This window comes from Nestor notabilis, unplaced genomic scaffold (assembly GCF_000696875.1).
Source record: "Nestor notabilis isolate BGI_N333 unplaced genomic scaffold, ASM69687v1 scaffold8367, whole genome shotgun sequence".
NCBI lineage: Eukaryota > Metazoa > Chordata > Aves > Psittaciformes > Psittacidae > Nestor > Nestor notabilis.
This window is the reverse complement of record NW_009935085.1, coordinates 86,864-107,542: the sequence shown is the minus strand read 5'-3', so window position 1 is coordinate 107,542 and position 20,679 is coordinate 86,864. Positions and strand designations below refer to the sequence as shown.

The window sequence follows — 20,679 nt, the reverse complement described above, 5'->3', positions numbered from 1 at the left end:
GTATTGTAATTGTAAATGATTGGTCTTCAGCACAGCAACGACTTCATCATGATACAGGGCTAAGGGAGCTGCTGTAGTAAAATGGTCGGTGCTACAGTAATCTAACTTTGTAAGAGACCTTTTGTAATGACAACATCAAACAGGCTAGAATTTGACTTGTTTCTTAGGCACTGGCAGAAGCTGAACCCTAGATGCTACTCATACTGCTTAAATCCTTTTATATGTAGATAATGTGAAACCTTTTAATTTGTTGAAGATTTTTAGTCTCTTCTAGCTCTGCTGTAACACAGTTCTGGTGAGAAATTATTTGTGACTTACAGAACTGGGAAGGAAAGATATAAAAAAAGTGAGTCTAAAAGAGATCATATCATTAATTTAAATTTGTTTCTACTCTTTCAGATTTTTCTTCTTGCCTGTCCCCCATGTCGGGTTGCAATGATTCTCTTCAGGTAATGCCTCTTCTTTACTAAATTTCTATCTACTTGCACAATGTATTTTAGAAGGTAGTCACTGCTTAAGTCATAAAACATTAAGATATATATCTGGTTGGAAAGGCATATTGGTTGGAATGAAAAATGACACTTTGAAAAGGGTCAGGGCTTAAATCATGGGTGTTGAGCCACATACCCTGGGTTCTTTTGTATTGTAGTTTTGGCCTTTCTATCATCTTTCTACAAATGAACCTGTGGGCTTGTGTAATTTATGTCATAGGCCTTATACCTCTTTATTTTCCTCTCTAAAAGTTAATAACTGGACAAGGCTATGCATACAGGATGGGTCTAGGTTTAAAATTGTGGATTTAAGTTAAATAGTGAAAGCAGATTCTTGCTGACTTGGCTATTTCTCCAATCTATGCAATCTTTTCTAAAATATTGCATACTGAACTAACTTCAGGAACCACAAGAGTTCATAATGTGCAGGAAGCTCTAATGGGCTGCCACAGTAGAGTCTAGTAAGCTGCTGAGGGGTGTAACTGATCATATTGTTGGGAGACACATGGGAATGGCTGTAGCTGCCTCCATGACAGGTCTGTCTTGTCTTAGTCTAGGCAGTGACTGGAAAAATGATGCTGGGGACACACCTCATGAATTATTTTGGCACTGCTGCTGTCTCTGCAACTTTTTCCTGCTGTTCCTCAGTTGGACATGGAGTAGGCTGAATCCAGAGATCCTGTGTTAGTGTCTCCATCTTGGAGAGTGTGAAAAGTACATCTGGTATCCAGGAAATCCTGGATTTACTATATGCATTTGCAAAAGACCAGTTGCAGAGCGGAGGCCGCAATATTTGTTGTTTTTCAGAATGGGCCTTTCTGTTTTCTAACACCCTGACAGCATATAAATTAGATTTGGAAAAACTGTTTTGAAATTGTAATACCTTTCCCCCCCAAGTTACTTTTAAATTCCTAAGAGTTTATGACAGGCAGTGGTTGTAGACACTTAATTTTTTACTTCGTATCTTATGTCAAGTAGGTTGAACTAGAACCGATACTGTTTTTGTGTTCCCAAGATGCAACCATGGTTCAGAAGAAGATGGCTGAAAGCTGTACAAAATACAGTATTATAATACTACTTTCCTGCCTTACTCTTTGCTTAGAACTTGCTGTTAAGTTTTGACAAATGTAATTCTTCCTTTAAGGGACTGTTTCCAAATTTCTGAAGAATTCAATCTTACTTTGAAGTTGAACATTTATAGAGTTAGACAGGAGTAGAAACCTTTATCAAACACGCTATTTTAAGCTCTGAAAGACAAATGAACAGCAAAATTCCAACTATTTAGCAGCTTCCTTCATGAATAGGATTAACACAAATGGGTAGCCCAGGCTTTCTAGGAATCCTAAGCTCATTACAGAAAGCAGTCCTACTTTAGGAAATCATTTGTGTATTTAAAGAGAGGTTTTTGTCCTGGTTTTTTGTATTTAACAGTGCCTTAATTCAAATTCAAGCCGAAAACATTTTCTTAAATATCTTGCTTATTTTTATTGAAGAGATACTACATAAAATACATGAAAACATTGCATTTCCATCTGTGAAAACACCACTACATCTCTCTTTTAAGGTTGCAGATGCATATGTTGAATGGGGCCCTCTTGGCATTGCTGTTCCCTGTTGTTAATACGCGCCTGGTAAGTCTGCTGTACTACTTCTACTCCTTTTACATTTATTCCTAAAAGATTTTCTTTGGGCAGTTAGGCCTGTGTTTTATTTGGTCTTTTAAAGTTCATGTTACTAGGCTGTAGATTCCTGATACAGGTCACTACATTGGAGCCAGATACTGATGCAATATTGTGGATTTGATCCAATATCAAAAGCCAATATCTTGATTTTTTGGTGTTGATAAATCAATGTGGAAAAGTAACACTGCTGTATTCTAAGGATCAGTCCCATACTAGCCTTTAGATGGAGGGAAAACTTCATGGCTTTGAAAAAGGCTTTCATAGGTTAGCATTGTGGCCTGTGGTCAAAATTCAGGTTCAGGCTTTTCAGACTACATGTAAATGTAAGATACCTCAGGCATGGAAAATACCAAATGTTGTTGGTGGCTGTCACCTCAGCTCCCCCAAGATTAGGTGCAGCAGGTTTCATTTCTCATCTAAGTTTTCAAATATGCTATAAAGCTCCCATCTCCTGGACAAAAACTCAGCCTGTTGGTGTCTCTAGAAAGATTCTTATTATATTGAGAGTTAATGGTCAGAAAGTTATCCTCAGTCTAAGACATATGAAATATTTGTAAGGACTATCTTTAAGAGCTGTTATGCATGCATACTACGGCTGCGTGTATGTGTATTTGAATATATGCCTACGTGCTGTTCGCTTTTGTGTCAGTTGACTTACTTGCAAGAATCTATTGTAGTTATTTAGATGCCTGTTTTAATATGGATTTCACTGATATTTATCTGCTTATGTTTTTATGGTGCCTGGATAAAGTACTCATATCTATATCCATATAGCATGTGGATTAATGGTATTATTAACAAAATTGGTGTGGACTTTAGACACCGTTACAAATCTCATTAGTGGCTGTTTGTAAATCTTGACTGCCCTAATAAGATTAAGTATAAAATCTGCATCTGTGGTGAACTTCATGGGTGATAACAGTGTTCATTGGCCACACTAGTAGCAAAGGAGACCTGAAACCTGACAGTTCTATTGTTGCCTTTTAAGTAGTTTCTTTATTTTCCGTTTTTAAGACTATAACATTTTGCACTGAGACTCAGTTCAGTTACTAGAGAGAGGATAATATATCTGGAGGCTTTCACATGTGAAAAATAATCTTTCATAAAGCATGACACGCCCTGCGTAGTAGGATGGATCATGTTTTTCGGATTTCAGTGGATTTAGTAGTATAATAACCGTAGAGTTCGTTCAAGATTTATGTTGTCCTTCATAATTTGGCAACTATATGTATTTTTCAATACTATAACAGCTTATGTGCAGTTTGCAATTATATTTTAATAAAACTTGATGCTCATGAAGTGGCATCAGATGAATAAAACAAGTGGCTTTTTTTTCTGATAAAGATTACTATTTTATATTTCAGACTCTCTAGTTTCTAAGTAAATCTAAACTTTAGTATAACCAAAAGATTTTTCTGGGTAACCTTTTCAGGGTAAGATGTTGAAATATTTAATAAGTTATTAGCCTGTATTTGCTCTGCCATTATGATAGATCTCACTCATATTAGGGCAGTGGTGATTAAACAGGAAAAAAACCAGGCTCCTTATAAAATTCTCCTTAATTAGGGATAGAGGAGCCAAAGGATAATGTCCAAGAGCAAATATTTTTGGAATAAATACAACTTAGGATATTTTTGGCCTGACAGCTGCTTGCTAGGCTGTTCTCTTTTCAGTGTTTCTTCTGGCACAAGATAATGTGGGTGATGTTTTATAGCACTGCTGCTTTGACCCAGATTCTCTATTGGTAGACACACATTCTGCTCTGCAACTGTTACTGTAGGTTTTTTTTTCTTTTCACACTGACATGGTCCTGAAAGCAGTGAATGTTTCTTAAAGCTTAGCAGAAAGTTCAAAAAAGCAATACTTCTGGCCGTGCTGTTTGCTCTGGTTTGTAGTATCCAAGTCTTGATTCACTCAAGAATTGTTGTGTCTCAAGTTTTTAAATTCAGTTTTAAGTTACATATTTTAGTGTGTACATGTTTCATGTAAAAATTTTGTATACTTAGTTACGTCTGTAAATTGATGGAATACATAATGTATGGCACAAAGAGCATTGAAAAATTGGGCACCTAAACTGTTTGATAAGAAGTGAGGAGTGATACGTTGTCTGGGGCAGAGGGAGCTCCAAGGTCAGTGGGAACTGGAAAGCGGGAGACTGTTGGCTCCTGTCTCTGTGAGAGATTGTACCAAATGGCTGTACTGCCGTAAGCACCAAAATGCCTCTCTGTCACCTTCCATAGTGTACAGTGTATTTTATCCTTGGGAGTTATTTGAGACACAGCTGGATGTTGTCTTGGTGGTGGTAGTTTTCATTGTCTTCATCTGACATTCTCCTGAAGATGATCATTCCATGTGGATCGCCTGAGTTATCGCACAGGCAGCAGATGATCACTATTGAGCTGTGCTTCCTCTTTGGAGAAGCCTGCTAATTTAGCAAGTTCAGCAGTAGCAATTTCAGCAGTAGCATCTACATGCTAGCTAGCAAACTGTGTGCCATGATGGAGGTGAAAGCAGTGAGATGCACAAGAAAATATCAGATGTGCAGTTTTAGTTGTACATATCAAGAATCTGGAAGGGACGAGAGACAGAAGATACAGAATGAAAAATAATCATTAATTCACCAGCTAATGGGTGTTTGTTAAGGAACTAGTGGCTGTCAGGATCTTGGTTCTAAGTGTTAACTTGTTCGAAGTAATTTCTAGAACACCTCTTACAACATCTTGTGGCAGAGTCGGTTGGGGTCATGTATTTTTGCTACCAATTACTTTAATTAATGCATTGTAAGTATTACTTTGTATATATCATTCAGTGTGACATTATCCTGAAAAAGAAATTTGTGGAAGCTTCTAGCATAACTTTTCATTTTCTGTTGAAATTTTTTAGAACCTCAGTCATTTCAAAACTATTCCTAAATACTAGTCAGTTGCCAGTGAAAATGGAGAGTTGAGAGATTCATTGAAACTACAGTAGAAGGTTTCTACCTTCTGTTGCTTTAACCTTTCAGTGACTCCATACTCATTAAAAACCTTATCAGACTGTAATGGGCACCTGGGACAGTGTTCAAAGAAAAATGTAGCCTGAAAGATGAGGTCAATCTATCCTGTTATTTCCAAGGAAGTATTTTCCTGCCTACGCATGGTGTGGAGGTACCAGCAATTCACAGCCTAGAGGAACAGATGCATCCACTTGTATTTAATTGGCAAGTAAATATTCCAGTTATTTGCTACATAATTTACCATGTGCTGATGGAGTTAAACTTTGTACATCAGAGTAGTCACTGGGTAAAGATAAAACAGTCTGTTTCTTAGTTAATGTTTTTCTGAGTTCTTATTACCCTTCAGAAATGAAGAGGATTTTAATTTTCACTCAAAATTTCATTCCTTTCTCATGATGTAGCTCATTCTTGTCAGCACTCACAGTTCACATGGAAAATAAGGGTAATCTTTTATGACCCTTAAGTAAATAGAGAAGGTGATGTTAAGGGAATTGGATTGCAGGTTCCCAAGTGGGAGCCAAGAAATGTGTAAGAGCATATACAGGGGTGGAAACATCTTTTTCTACTCTGTATTTATACTCTACAGAATATGGTATAGGTCCCGATAACCTCACTATGCAAATAAATTCATTTAACTGCCACAAAGACTCCAAGTGTTTGGAGAATAATTGGTTTTGTTGAACTTTCATATTGTATTAATCAAATTTTAAAGGAAACTTTTTCCACTGGTTTAAAAGCAGGGTTTTTTGGCAAACTGATGTCCTGAAAATGTAGATATAGATAAAGTAAAAAAACAGGACATGTCCCAGAGGTGTTGGACTTGCTGCCTTTGCTCACACAGCTGCAATGGTGCAGTTTTAATGTTTCCAGAAGCTGCTATATTCTATTATTAGAACTATTTGGCTTGAGAGGTATGCATTCTAAATCTGGTTTAGGAACAAATCATACTCTGAGCAGTATTTCCAGTGCACTCTGCGTAGCGCCCGTGATCATTGCCTACTGTATTGCTGTTGCCTATTAAGGTAGGTAGTTAAGGTACAAGTAATTCACTGTACTGAATAGTTTGCCTGAAATGCCCATGCCTACACAGCAACATGGAACAGGTTATGGTAGCACACTGTGTGACATCAACACTGGCTTCATTTAGCTGGTACAAGGAAATAACAAACAGTTGCATGTTGGCAGCTGCTGAGAGATTGTGTGTTGGTTGCTGGTAGGTGCTCAAGCCAGGGAGGGTTTCTGCAGCTTTAGGCAGTATCTCTGCCATTAAAACGGTATGGGTGTGGAAGTGGAGACTAGAATCACACTTGTATTTGATAATTATAAATCTACCTTCTGCTGGTGGTCATAAGTAGTCCTAATATTCTCTCTAGAGGAACTGAGAAAATACTATTTCTGAAATTGTTATTATCTACCTCTTTTGGACTTGACCTTACAAATGCTTGATTGTGTCCATTGTGTCATTAATGGGAGCTAGTTTGCATAATCAAACTGAGTGACCAGAAGACAGTGGTGCCTTTTTATGAGACAATAAACATCAAATACAGTGTTAGTCAAATACTCAGAACACTGATAAAAGTCAGAACAAATGCATTCAGTTGAAAGTGCACTGAAGAAAGCCTCTTCCTGATTTTCTCAGTGGGCATCATCCCCTGTAGCCACAGGCCTCATGCCCTGGTTTAACCCCAACTGCAGCTCAGCACCACACAGCCGCTCGCTTCCCGCAGTGGGGTGAGGGAAAGAAGTGAAAGGGGAAGAATGACAAAACTCATGGGCTGAGATAAAGGCAGTTTAATAGGTAAAGCAAAAGCTGTGCATTCACAAGCCAAGTAGAACAAGGGATTAATTCACTCCTTCCCTTGGTCGGGCAGGTGTTCATTGCCAGGAAACAGGGCTCCATCACACCTAATGGTGACTTGGGAAGACAAATGCCATCACACTGAACGTGTCCCCCCTTTCCTTCTTCCCCCAGCTTTACATGCTGAGCATGATGCTATGTGGAATATCCCTTGGGTCAGTTGGGGTTAGCTGTCCTGGCTCTGTCCCCTCCCAACTCCTTGTGCAACCTCAGCATCCTTGCTGGGGTGAGGAGCAGAAAAGACCTTGACTCTGTGTAAGTGCTGCTCAACAGTAACTAAAACATCCCTGTGTTATCAGCACTGTTTTCAGCACAAATCCAAACCATTGACACATACCAGCTACTGTGAAGGAAAATAACTCTATCCCAGCCAAAACCAGCACATAAATAAAAAAATTCTCTTAAAACTTGTAATAATTTGGGTTGGAATCCTGGGGCCTTTAATATGCTTAATAGGCAAGAATTTAGATGAGTCTGTCTTGGCAACAAATAATCCAGTCATTCTGAAGCTCTCTGGGTAGGTATGGTTGAAGAACTGAACCATGAACATCACTGGTTGGTTACAGGGGGAATACTGCTCTTTGGAGTGGCTGCAGGGGCACCTGACAGGAGAGGACAAGTCTCTTGAGGCCTGTGAAGAGGGTCCAGTTTGAAGATTGTTGGAGTCTGGATTTAAGTACATGTGGCCTTCGTGGGTGCCTGTGGTCAATATGGTTAGAGGGACTTAGTTTGTTCTGTAAGTGTTGCTTCGAGTTTTTAATTTCTCGGACTTCAGCACTTGCTGAAGTGCTTTTTTTCACAAGAGGTTCATTAAATGCTAGTTTGCTGGGTGAGCCCTTCTACCTTGTCACTACTTGCAGTTTCTCTTTGCATATCTGCTGTCTGTGAGTCCTTTATTGCTAAAACAATTTATAGCTGTGTGAGTCCGTCGCACAGGACAACTTTATAGTTCATCTTTTGTGTTTGTTCTTTTTCTGTTTGCTGTAGCCTGGCTGTACAACTTGAGTGCTTGGTTGTACAGAAATTCTGCCTGTCCAGCTCTATACCAGGAAATGCACTTGCACAGTTGGTCAGGCTTCAGAACAAGCAATCTTTTATGGTGAAAGGAGATGTTTTGTTTTACAGAAAAAAATATTGTCAACACTACTGCAGCAAAACAACTGCTACTCTGTTCTCAGAAGTGTCCTGAGCGTAGTGTTTGTGTAACTGATGCTCACAACTCAGCGAGTGTAGAAGCCCTTATGAAACCACAGATAAATAGAGAATGCTCCTTGGCAAGAGTGAGTGCCTCACGTTGTGCTTGTTTATATCGGGAGCTATTGTTTCTGAAGTGTGTCTGTTCCAGCTGGAAGAGGTACAGCTTTTTCTCCAGTTAGGAAAACTGCTTTAGCCTCTTCCAGATAATTTGGATCCCCTCACTTTGCTCTCTGTATCTCTCAACAAGGGACAGAAGAAAAGATTCAAATTCAGGAAACCTCACAGCTTCTGTGAAGTTCTTGCTTTTGCATACTATTATCTTGCTTGGCTTTATGTTTTGATACAGAATGCTTGGAATAAAATAACCCAACAGATTGTATGAAAGTTGGTTTGGTTTTTTTTTTTAGCTTAGTCACCCAAGAGCTGGCTGAACATCTTGGAGGTTGCAATCAGGGCACTGATACTGTGCAGCTGGGGATGCCAAGACTAGCAGAATCCAGCTGTTGAGTTTAGCATCTTTGGCATCCAAAATAGATATAAGAATTGCTGTTGAATTTCAAAGATCACTCTATGAATTACCAGCAGTTCATTGACTACTGTTATTGGTAGGACTTGGGTCTTGGTTCACTTCAGCCTGTGGAATGATAGAATGAGTCTGTGTTTGAACCAAAACTCAGGGCTTTGCGTTATTCCTGTGAGATTTCACACGTGTGTGCTGGTATTGTCCAGTTTTCACTCCTGAAAAATAATGGCCAAGTCTTTCCAGGTCTGTAAATGAGCTGCAGCAAGAAGCTGAATTCTGGATTTTGAGTTTGAATCTTTTCTACAGCACTTCAGTTTCAAATGTGTTGCTTTAGTTTAACAAATAGATACAGGCAAAATCACTTACAGATGGGAATAAGTTTCAAATATAGCCCATTGCCTTTTCTAACTGATAAGGAGCTAGAATTAGTTGCGTCTGGATTGAAGGGTTCAAATAAAACTCCGAGTTGTGATTCAAGTTATTTTTAGCACAGTCTGTCTGACTTCTCCAAGAAGTAACATGAATTCAACTAAACACACATCACTAATTGTAACTTCCCAGAAGTTGTCAGCATGTAAGAAATACCTGATTTAATACTCACTGGTAACTTGTTTATATGTATCCTTCTGCAGCTTCTCTTTAAAACCAATAAAATACTGGGTATTTCATATTTTGTGGAGCTTTCAAGTTTCACACATACGTGCAGATTGCTATTAATCAGGTCTTTTGATTTTTGCACAGTTCTCTTCAGCAATTACTTACATATATACTTATTTATATACCTTTATATATGAGACCTCATTTATAGAATTCTATAAGTAGAATTCTATCACTCAGAAGGCAGCAATTATCTTTTCTTTCTAAGTACGGTACTGTCATATGGGGTATGTATAGTTCCTGGTTTGATTATTGAGGGTTTGCATTGTTAATGGTAATTTATGATAACTAAGAAAGGAAAAAGAGCAATCTTATTTTATTCCTTCTTTGTTGTGCTCCTAGCTAATTTTGAGAATTGTCTACTTGAAGTGCTGCATTTGTGGCAAGGGGAATGGAATGGGCGCACTTAGCTGCGCTTTCAAAGCCCTGACCATGGATGTCATCTCTTTGCTAATATACATAGGTGATGAAATAACTGAACTGAAGGGATTTTCATGGGTCGTGAGCAGAATGGTTCCTTGAAACTCAGGTGTCAGTGATGAAAAACATTTACAAATATTTTCCTTATTCCACAGCTTCCATTTGAAATGGAAATTTATTACATCCAGCATGTGATGCTTTATGTTGTGCCCATCTATCTGCTGCGGAAAGGAGGTAGGTTGGCAATTTACTCTATACGTATTGAATTGGTCCCGTGCAGTGAAAAAGCTGTGCTATATGGTTACCACAGGCTTTACTCTTACTCATATTTTACCAGTTTTCTCTGTGTTGTTAAGTAATAGTTTCCCATGTTAAGTTGGAGTTGCAGCTGAGGTAACAAAGACTTTTTTTTTCAGGCAGTGAAAGGAGAGTTAAAAAGGTCTTTTGCCCAAAGGGATATTAAGAATGTATTGGCAGAATGTGCGCTCTCTTCCTGAGTAGCATCTCTGCCATCTTGCAACGTTCTTAAGTTGTAGGTGGCATGTATTTTTAAGACTTTTGCCTTCTTAGATGTGTCTTGAAGTACTGCAACTTAAAATGAGCTGGAAAAAGTTATTATATCCTCATGTAAATATTAGTTGGCTAGTTAGATAAACTCCTGATATTCTGAAGCTCTAATGAAATACAGTGACACGTATTAATGAAATGAGCTAGCTTGCTTCTTATCTCTTCTGATAAGATTATTGTCTTGCGTTCACTTATACCGTAATAGTTCAGGAAGTCTGAGAATCCCAAGTTTTTCCACTGGCCGGTGATTTTTCTTATTGTGGCTCGTTGGAAGGGAAAGCAGGATGTGTTCATCTGGTGTGATGCTCTGCCCCCCTCTAGCGTTGACATGCCTCCAGCTGCATTTTCCGGCAGAGCTAACTTGTTTTATCCAGGAAATAAAAGATGATAATTTATGGTCCATATGTTCAGTGGCCTTTAATGAAAACCCTGAGGCTGTAACGTCAAGGAATGAGATACAGGTTAGCAAATGCTCAGGACAAGCAGAGTCAGCCTCTTCCATTCTGGTGAATCTGCTGTATTTTACACCAGCAGTTACTAACAATACTTCACACTTAACTGCACTGTAGGTTTGTAACTTTTTTGGTTTTCACTGCTGAGTGAAACCAAATAAACACGATCCAAAGGAAAATGTGAAGTGTCATACTTCAAAAGATCATTCTGTTTCTTTCTTTTACCAGAGAAATATGCCAGGCTTATTTAATTTTAATATGTCTTTGAGATCTTAAAATTCTGGCAAATAATGTGGAAAGTGCAGTATTGTTGTTGAAGTTACATAAACTCTTAATCATTGCAGAAGGAGGGTGGAGAGAGGGGGGAGAAGGTGTAAAGAGTCACATAGTACACTGCAGGCACTGAGAAACCACGCTCTTGTGATGTCAAGATACAGCTGGGGCTGATAGGGCTGTATCTGCATTTGAAGGGCTTTGTGTTGCAGTTCTCTCCTAGTGCCTACATTTTTGCCCTTTATTCGTTTACAGGTATTTGCTGCCATCTAATGTTGACCTGACAGCAGTGACATTTCTAGAAGTACTTTGTTGGCTAAACACATCAGTTGAGATTGCCTTAGGCTGTGTGACTAATAACTGTTCCATCACTTACGCAGTTGGCTCTCATCACCTGGCTGACTGTAATACCTCCTTAGCAAAGCACCCATGGGCTTCTGAAGGAGTTCTGGCTAGTGCCACAGGAGACCTAGCGTATGATTTTTTTGATGGAAAAATTACTTAGCCAAAAAACATTTGTTACTATGTTGTCATTTCACTAGCACCTTTGTTTAAAATACTTTCTGAGTAGATCGCACCCTATATTCTGAAGTAGAGCTGGTTTGTGGCTTATTCTGCACAGAACTGCATGTCCAAGTTTGTTGACATGCTACTCAAGCATCATACCAGTTGTGCACACACATCCAATTACCTGTTGAAGGGGTTCCTTTTGAAAGGAAACTGGCTGACAGTAAGCAAGGGCTGTAATCGTTTATTTGCTTTCTCTTCCTGCTGTTCATTACAGTGGGGAAGACTGGCCCTGTTGTACTGGCAGCATCACCTTCATGTTCCCCCCATGTAGGCATGGGGGCTTTACCATGCTCAGGATCAAACTGATGAGAGAGATGTTCAGAACTCAGGCTGCAGTGTTGCAGTGCACTCACTGAAGCTCAAGGATGTATTCCCTCTTGGGGATTAAAACCTTCTTCTCTGTTCCTCTTCTCTCTCCTTCCCCTCTGTGCTGAGTGAATAGAGATTCTTGTATTTTCCTTTCTAACATATTTTCTTTCCAAGTGTACATGAGCATATGCGTGCCAGGCTAGACAAAATAAATGCTTATGCACTACGGCTCAGATCTTTCTTGGCTGCAGTGAGGCTCTCATGCAAAATAGATGTAGTGCAGACAGAACAGGCCAGCATAGAAGATTCATAACTCAAGGCAGTTCTTACATTTGCAGTTGGCAACTTCTTTGCTGAATGAATCTCACCTTGTATCACCTGTGAACCCTACCAAAAATTACAGTATGTGCCTGGGCAGGATACAGCATTCCTGAAATAGTTGGATAGGCTGATGCAGAGCTGTAGGTCACTGTTTTCTCTTGTCCTTAGGAGGTGAGGCCCTAGCTTCCCTGTCAAAATAGTATGAATGCCTTTGTTGCTTCTGGATTGGTTTACTGTTGCATCAGCTGAGTGCTAGGATTGGCAGGAGGGAGGTGCAATGAGTGAGTTGTCAAGGTGCAAGGAAGAAGACAGGAACCACAGCAGGGCAAATTTAGACCATGGAATCAACCCCTTCATTGAAAAACTCCTCAAACCACATTCATCTACAGTTAAGCTGGTCTTCTGAAGCATATGAGTATGCTCAGAGAATTATATTTCGTGGTCCTGGGATAAAGGCGTAAGGAGATGACAGCTGAGCATGTGTAACGTCTCTGGTAACTGCCATGAATATTGCAGCAGTGCATTAACCTGACCTTTTAAGATCAAGGCATTAGAGACCCTCATTGGTGGTCAGGACAACTTAGTTTTTCTAACTGTATATTCTTAACATAATGAAAAAAGAATTAAAATCTAGTTTGCGCTGCATCAGCCTTAAAGTCTCACAGTTCTTGCCTGTCTTGGTCCTTAAGCTAGTTTGGGTCAGGTTTTCAGATGGATTTGACAGGATTAGATGTGCACCTTATTTCAGAGCTTCAAATCACATTGAAATTTGCTCAAAGTGGAATTTTTATTTCCTGAGTGCTGTGAGCAAATGGTATCATTCCACAACAGTTTGAAATCAGAGTTGATTTCTAGCACTGGAGTTCAAGAGAGAATCTTTCTTGTGTTTTGAGATCCCCAACATTATTTAATTGAATTAATAACTTAATAAAGCAGAAAAGGATTTTAGTGTTGAGGTTTTTTTAGGATTTTGTCGCTTCAGGGAGCAATCTGATGTGTGAACCTGTACCTGAAGTTCCAGGATGTCAGGTATATTTAATCGGAGGCCCCTGTGTTGTGAGTAGTTGTGTGTTTCTGGCACTTTAGCCTGCAGGGGGAGATAGTCTCCAGCATCCACTTTCGAAGTGGCTGTGCAAATTCTCAGCAGTCACAATTCAACTGCAGGTTGTCCACACTGTGGAGATAGTAAAATTGAAATGGTTGTATTTTTTTTTGGGGGGGTGGGTGGAATCTTATTTTGGAGCCAGACTGACAGTAATGGCCTTGCAAATTCTGGACAGTCCTATGGTCTGAGCCCATGTATTTTAAAAGCTGAATGACTGTTATGCAGCTGTGCACAAGCAGACAGACATATACACCCTAAATAATCAAGTAGATGAGTTGTTTGCTGAGGGTGCAGTTGGAGTTTTCAGTTTATAAGGCAGGTGCTGTATCTTGATAATCAATAAATTGTCTCTTTGTCTCCAGTCATAAAGCCCTTTCCTTTTTTGATCCAAGTATCTTCAAAAATGGCATCAGAAGAGATGAAGTTCTATGACACTGCCAGAAAGCCAGTAGAAGTAGATCATTTCTTTTCCCCTCTCATGGGGAATGCCTCTGTCACACTTCAGCAGATGGACAGAAACAGCTTTCCAGCTTTAAGGGCATGGCAGTGTTTCTCATCTATTGAGAAGCTGGGCTAAGTTGTAAGATGTAGAACACAGATACCAAGTACAGATGAAAGGATCGTGTTTCCTGTGGCTGCAAACTAGGAAAGTGCAATTGAAGCATTTGGGGAATCTAAACGTGTGCTTTCCATTGGCTACCAGGACTTGCTGGCAAGGGTGGGGGGGATTACCATATTTAAAGGTATTTCAAGCTGCTGTACCCTTTCTCAGCCACTTCCCCACTTTTTGTCACTTGGCTGTATTTAGATATATCTTTCCTTAGCTTTTAAATGGAGTTATAAAGCAGACTTTATTCTATACCTTAGTAGTAATGCAGAAAAAAAAATCACTGAATAATTGAATATAGTTAGGACTGTAATTTATCTCCATCCTCAATGAAATACTTGATACTGTGCAGTACAGCTCTTTCACTGAAACTCCTGGAGACCTGTCAACTCTTGTGTATTATTTTCCTACTCTCCTGCTGGCAGCTTCCATGTTCTTATTTCCAGCTTTACCTCCTGAATTCCATGTATTAGCTGTAAGTGCCTGGTTCACTGTCCAGCTGTGCTTGGGCTATGGCACACTGAGCAGCAGGGGAGCTGTTGTGTTCAGCAATCAGAGGTGTGTGCTGTTGTTCTGGCTGCAGGCTCATGCTGCAGCCTCGTTTCTAGCTTGATCATTTCAGGATAATCTTGTTTGCTGATTTAAGAGAGCTGGAGAAGAGGAGGAGGGGACATGTCTCTGTTGTATGACCCTTCCTTTGAAATGGTGGGGGCCTGTTATGACATGCTTAAAACTAAATAAGGAAGTTAATGTGGCATTCTCTGGGTGGGCCCAGGGTCTGTTCTCAGAGATAGAGAAGTTTAGAAGGGTAAGTATTGGTATATGGAAGAACTACCACTATATGAAGGAAGAGGAAGAGCTGCTGCTTATTTATGGAATATAAAGAATGGTTCCTGAGAGGAGCAGGTAATGTAAGACCCCTGTCTGAGCTGAATCTGATGAGAGTAGCTGGCATTGAGGGAAACAAATCTCTTGGCATAAGGTAGTATTTTGAAATCTACACGGATTCAGAATAGCTGTAGGGGAAACAGTGGGTTTCAGGCTCATCCTCTTGAGAACATTTTTCCTGTTTTCCTCTGGAAAGGAAGTTTTGTCTCTAGGCCAGCCCAATAGGCTTCACTGTTAAAATTAAATTAACCCTTTGATCAAGGGAAATAAAATGGAAATAAATTTGCCTGCACATTTTTATAAGCTTAAAGATGAAGGAATGGTAATAGTTGCTTTGAGGTTTGGATTAAGCAGGACTACCTGTAATTATGAGACTACTGAAAGAAGAGTGTGTTGGGCTGGAAAACTGGTAAAGCTCTATTAAGTATAGTGGGAATGAAAGCAAGGCATTAAGTAGGAGAAAGGGATTATTTTAACACCCTACTAAATTAAAAAAATTGTACTACATTTAGGTTCTAATGCTCTAATTCAAACGGGGGAGTAATTTTTTCCTGCAATATGTTTTCACAGAAATACAAAAGGAGTATTACTTTCTATTAAATTGTGTTCAAATTTTCACAAGCCTGTATTTTGAGAACTTTAAATAAAAATAATAGTTCATAAGAACATTAGAACTAGCACAAGACACTGGGGGAAAGCAGTGTAAAAGAAATTGAGTCTCTTTGTTGATCTGAGAATTTTAAAGCCATGCTTCCATTTCTGAATTAACTTGCCATGTTCAAGGTCAACAAATTCTTGTTGCAGGAGCAGATGATGAACCCCAAACCCTTCAAACTGTATGAAATCCTTCCTATCAATGCTATTGAAATAATGAAGTTTAAATTGAAATAGCCACTGCCATGCTATTTCAACACAAGAGCAAATATACACTCTACTCGGATGACCCTGGTTTGGGAATGGTCTCAACTGTCTGGGTCCTGAGCATTTTTGAGAATGAGATTAGTGCCAGACTGGCAGTTGGATTAAGTTTTGGAGGGTGCTTAACACAGAAGAATTGCATGTGATCCTTAGTGAACAGAGCAGTGAAACTCACTTCTACCTATGGAAACTGGTTTCCTATGTAAGCAGCAAATAGCTTTTGCCCAAGCCAGCACAGGCCATTCAAACAGCCACTCAGCTGGGTCTCAGTTTTCCTGTTTGTATGTTTCTGTTACCAGTCTGGGTACTACAGTACACTGCTGTGTACTACCACACCGCTCCCTTAAACGGGCATCTGCTGAATAGCAGGACAATAGAGTAATAAAATCCATAGCCATTATTTTTCTACTGATAAATGTCCAGAAAATATTCCAGGTAAGAATTTGAACTGAGTTTCCCAAAGCACACTTGGGAATCCAGAGCACTCTGAAGTGGTTTTGTGTGGAGGTCATTGTTTCCTTTTTGTCCCTCGATGTCCAAATAATGATACTGATGAAAACCATAGTTATTTTCATGATTGTGAAGCCTAGCAAGGAGGGATTTTTCTATTACAAAGTGAAATCAAAAGGCTGTAGAGGGCAAGAGCTGCTAATGGATTTTTGTAAGTTCTGCTACAGAGAGAGGATGTATAAAGAGTGAATTCTGTGGTGGAGGAACCTGAACAGCTTTCCTAAGTGACTTCTGAAATACAATTCCTTGACGATATTGAAGCTGGACATGAGAAGCTTGAGTTCTTATGCCACTGATCTGTTTTGTCACCTTCTGCAATTTCCTCACTCTTTAAGGGACTGCTTTGTCCCTCCAGTCTTGTTTCATAGCTGGGTTCACTGGTCTATTTTAGTCTTTATATAGTACCTGCACTGTAAGTCCCCCAAATATCAAGGTCTCTGGATTCTAGCTTTTCTGAGCCTTTCCCTCTTTAGATGCTGCCATCTGTTCTTAGGCTTCGTAGAAGACTTTTGAAATAACATAGGCAACTGCCAACCAGGCGAGTTCACGTGAAACCAGATTTGGTGTAGCACTACTCTGCTGGTTCCTGGCAGCTCTTTTGAATGTCGTATTTGGATTTTATCTTGTGTTTTACATCTATGTTAAACATGCACCTCAAACTGCAAAGACAATAGAAAAAAACATTGCAAGTCAAACAGTGTTTTCTTTACAGCTGAGGAGGGAGCACAAAGCATTTCTGTATAGATTGACCAGGTCACATAAAGTTGGTTCAGCCAAAAATAGAGCCATAGTCTCCTGAACTCTGGCACCAAGGCTGGTTACTTCTTCTCTTGCTCGCTGTAATGAAAACCTATATTCAAGGTGGTGTCATGTAACTGATGCTTTCAGGCAGTGGAGTTTAATGAATATCATTGCTATTAAAGAACAGTCTCCAAATAAGATACTGGCTTTTAGCTCATGCCTCTTGAGTATGTTCGGAGAATTCCACTGTTGTGAATTTTTCCTTTACCTGTAGAGCATTCCACTTCGAATTAGTCATGTAGAGTTCACTTTTACCTTTGGGTATTGCTTGTACTTGAGACACTTCTGACCTTCACCTGCTCACTGGATAAGAAATCTTACAAGCTGCCTTATGTTTTCAAAGTAGCTTCTCTGCTCAAATTTATCATGGTTGCACCAAGTCACAGCTGGCTAACCAAAGCATGGTGTGCAGTTGTGTCTTAGGTAATTACACTAATACTGTTGCTCATTAAAGTCAATGAGTGATACATGGGGTGCATATGTGCTGCTGTCAGTCAAGCATACAATCAACTCCATACTAGCAGTAGGGAAGCTGTACTATTGTGACTGGACAATGAATAGATGCACAGTTTTAGACAAAATGATATTTAAATTAGATTATTTCAGGTAGCTCCTGCAAAATCAATCTGCAGTGGCACGATGGAAGAAAACTATGCAGAAGAGAATTGTAAAAGGGCAACAGGGATTGAAAAAGCACCTCTAGGGATTTTAAACCTGAGACAGGATGCACCATTCTATGGTGGTGTGGCAAAGCAAGTAACAGCACTTATGTTCCTTTATCTATGTATGGTACCGTACGTAGGCATACTAATACTAGCTTTACTCCGGTGAGTTCTGTCATAGGTAGCTACGCACATGTAGCTATTTGAGCTCTCAGTAACCTTGTACAGTATATTCTGAAGTCTGTAATAACTTCCTGGTAATTACTGCATGTGCCAGCTAGCAAAGGCTGATATGAATATTGCACTCTGTGCTGTAAGCTATCCTTTGAGTACTGGATACACATTCCTATATTTAGTAGTATCTGATGGATCAGAGAGCAAAGGCAGATAAAAATTGCCAGTTTATTTTTATAATCATCTGAAACTCTGCAACTTCTTACAGCAGCTGAGCAGCATGACGTGCATCTCCTTCTTTTGTGTCCCTAGGTTATTAAAGTCATAAGGAAAATAATGGTTTTTCCTCTTAGCTTACACTGTAGTTTTCATGTCTACTAGTGTGAGTCTCGAGGACTCTGTAAACTGGTTTTGTTCTCACCTGATGATGTTTGACTATTTAATTCCAAAAATAGCCTTGTAGCTAAGGGTACTTTTATTGCGTCTGATTTCCTTGGTACATTCTACATCACGTCACATTGCTTGTTGACAGGAAGTTGACAAAACCCAGTTTCAAGAGGAGAGAGAAAGGTGAACCCAGGAATAATGTGATATTTGCTACTTCGTTTGAAGGGATAAAATACTGTATCTGTGATATCTACTGATGATAAAGTTGTTTATTGTGTATGAATGTCTCCAAAGCAGTTTTTAGTTAAAAGCACAGTCAGTCATTAATGAATTGACTACTCTGTACAGTTTTGCTGTTCCTAGGCATGATTGGTGCAAGTTGCTTTCTAGTAATTGTTACAGGCAACCATAAAATCAGGAAATGGCAATTAGGCTGTGCTGCAATACCGTGCCATGCAGGAGCTGCCACTACCTCTGTTACAGTTCTGTGCATGCTGAACTCATAGCCCCCACGAGATACATGTGTTTAAGTATGCATACCCTGCTTTTTCAAGATTCGTTGTATACCATTACTTTAAAGTCACTTAGTACTTCAGTGGTAGAAGGAAACAAAAGGTAAAAATCACTGGTGTTGGTGAAAAATAGGCAAGCTGAATAAGGTAATATCTTGTATATTTTACTGCTGGACCACAAGGAGGGAAGACACTGTTGAGGATGCTCCAGGTAAGAAATGAGGCTCTCAAACATTATTGCTAAGATGGGATTGAGTAGGTTATCAGCTATAGCCAGATGCCCTAACATCCACAGAGCAGAGGAGAGAGGATTATTCATGAGTGTTTGATGGACACAGCAATTCAGCTGAACACTAATGTATTCCTTTCTTTTCAAGGTATCTACACTCCAGAACCACTCTGCAATTTCTGGTGGGCTCTTTTATCCACGGGGTTTATGTTTGTATATCATTTTAGCATCTTGCAGATTCTGGGCTTGGTAAGTAAATACAGATTAATAAATGGATAGTTTGCAAGTACATTCAAAGTTTATGACTAGTTTATACATGGATAAGTCTGCTTGCATGCAAATTTTTAATTGCATGTTCTAATGAGCATTTGTATCATATCTCATAAGTATTAGTAAAATATTTCATAAATTGGTTATGTACCTGCATAAATCCATCTATTAAATGAGCAACTGAATTTGGATCTGCTTTCCTTCTGAAAGCTGCCCTGTTTGTGTTGAACAAAGGAGCATCACCTAAATGGTTTTGATTATGATGGTAATGTCAAAATTACCATTTTAGGTGTCTGAATCGGTGCAACACAAAAATAGTGTTAATTTATAAATTTGTTGTCACTTTCTCAGGTTACAGAAGTGAATTTGAACAACATGTTGTGCCCAGCCGTCTCAGATCCTTTTTATGGGCGCTGGTATCGAATTTGGGCATCTGGACATCAGACTGTCATGACCATGACTCATGGGAAGCTTGTAATCCTACTGTTTTACAGTGCTGTCCCCATCTTTAAATGTAGCATGGACTTGCTTAGACTCCCAGCTAAGAAAATAGACTGAAATGTCTCCTCACATAGTAGTACATACAGGAAGCAGATATACTTATACTGGAAAACAAAGAGGAGGGATGAGAGGACAATGGGTTTATACTTCTCCCCACAGTTTATTGCCTCAGAAACACCTCTATAATCAAGTGAGGGTTTTTTTAACTGCTGTTTCTCACTGCCTGTTGCCAATGGCAAAATTAGTGGCCTTATTCTGGAAAAGGTTCATGTTTTATACATTTTGTGTAGATTGCAGTAGAATCTTGCTAAGCCACCGTTGAAAATTAGGCCAGGATCTGTCCACATTCCAGCAAAGACAGTGGCAGTGCTACCTCGTTTTGACTTCTTTTCCATTAAATATAAGTACACTTATAGGATTGAGAATTAAGCTGAATTACAGCACTCTAGTGAACAGAACACACGTTGATACGCATCATGTTGGCTTAACTCTTAGCACTTGGAAGTTGCAAAATGATCACAGTGGACTGGTGTACACTCGATCCCCCAGACATAAGTGCAAAACAGGGAGGTTCTATTGTGTTTTCTTTAAGCTGGTTGAAAATATTGGGGAACAATAACTCGTTCAAAAAATGGTTTTTTGATTGACTATTGGATTTCTAAGCTGCTGTGGATGAGCATCTGTCTGGCTGAGTCCCATCAGGTCTTGATGCTCTGGAGATGCTTTTATTTGAGTGAGTGGAAAAACACCATGTTGAAACAGTTTCAAAAGACCATGTTACATATAAGTTATGATGAGAT

The 20,679-nt window shown here is 39.4% G+C and overlaps 1 protein-coding gene across 1 annotated transcript; it reads left to right on the top strand.

The window, feature by feature from the left end:
* Positions 1-369: 369 nt before the first annotated feature.
* TMEM164 (transmembrane protein 164) lies at positions 370-20,316 on the top strand. Its single transcript, XM_010017651.1, has 5 exons — positions 370-449; positions 2,056-2,122; positions 9,979-10,057; positions 19,257-19,357; positions 19,730-20,316. The coding sequence occupies exons 1-5, from the start codon at positions 436-438 to the stop codon at positions 19,934-19,936; spliced, it is 468 nt and encodes a 155-aa protein (XP_010015953.1). The 5' UTR covers positions 370-435; the 3' UTR covers positions 19,937-20,316.
* Positions 20,317-20,679: the final 363 nt, after the last annotated feature.

What these genes read in the sequence shown, in the direction of transcription:
- TMEM164 (XM_010017651.1), top strand. An exon ending in CTATCTGCTGCGGAAAGGAG is followed by an intron (nt 10,058 to 19,256) that starts GTAGGTTGGCAA and finishes TTTCTTTTCAAG; the next exon opens with GTATCTACACTCCAGAACCA. An exon ending in TCTTGCAGATTCTGGGCTTG is followed by an intron (nt 19,358 to 19,729) that starts GTAAGTAAATAC and finishes TCACTTTCTCAG; the next exon opens with GTTACAGAAGTGAATTTGAA.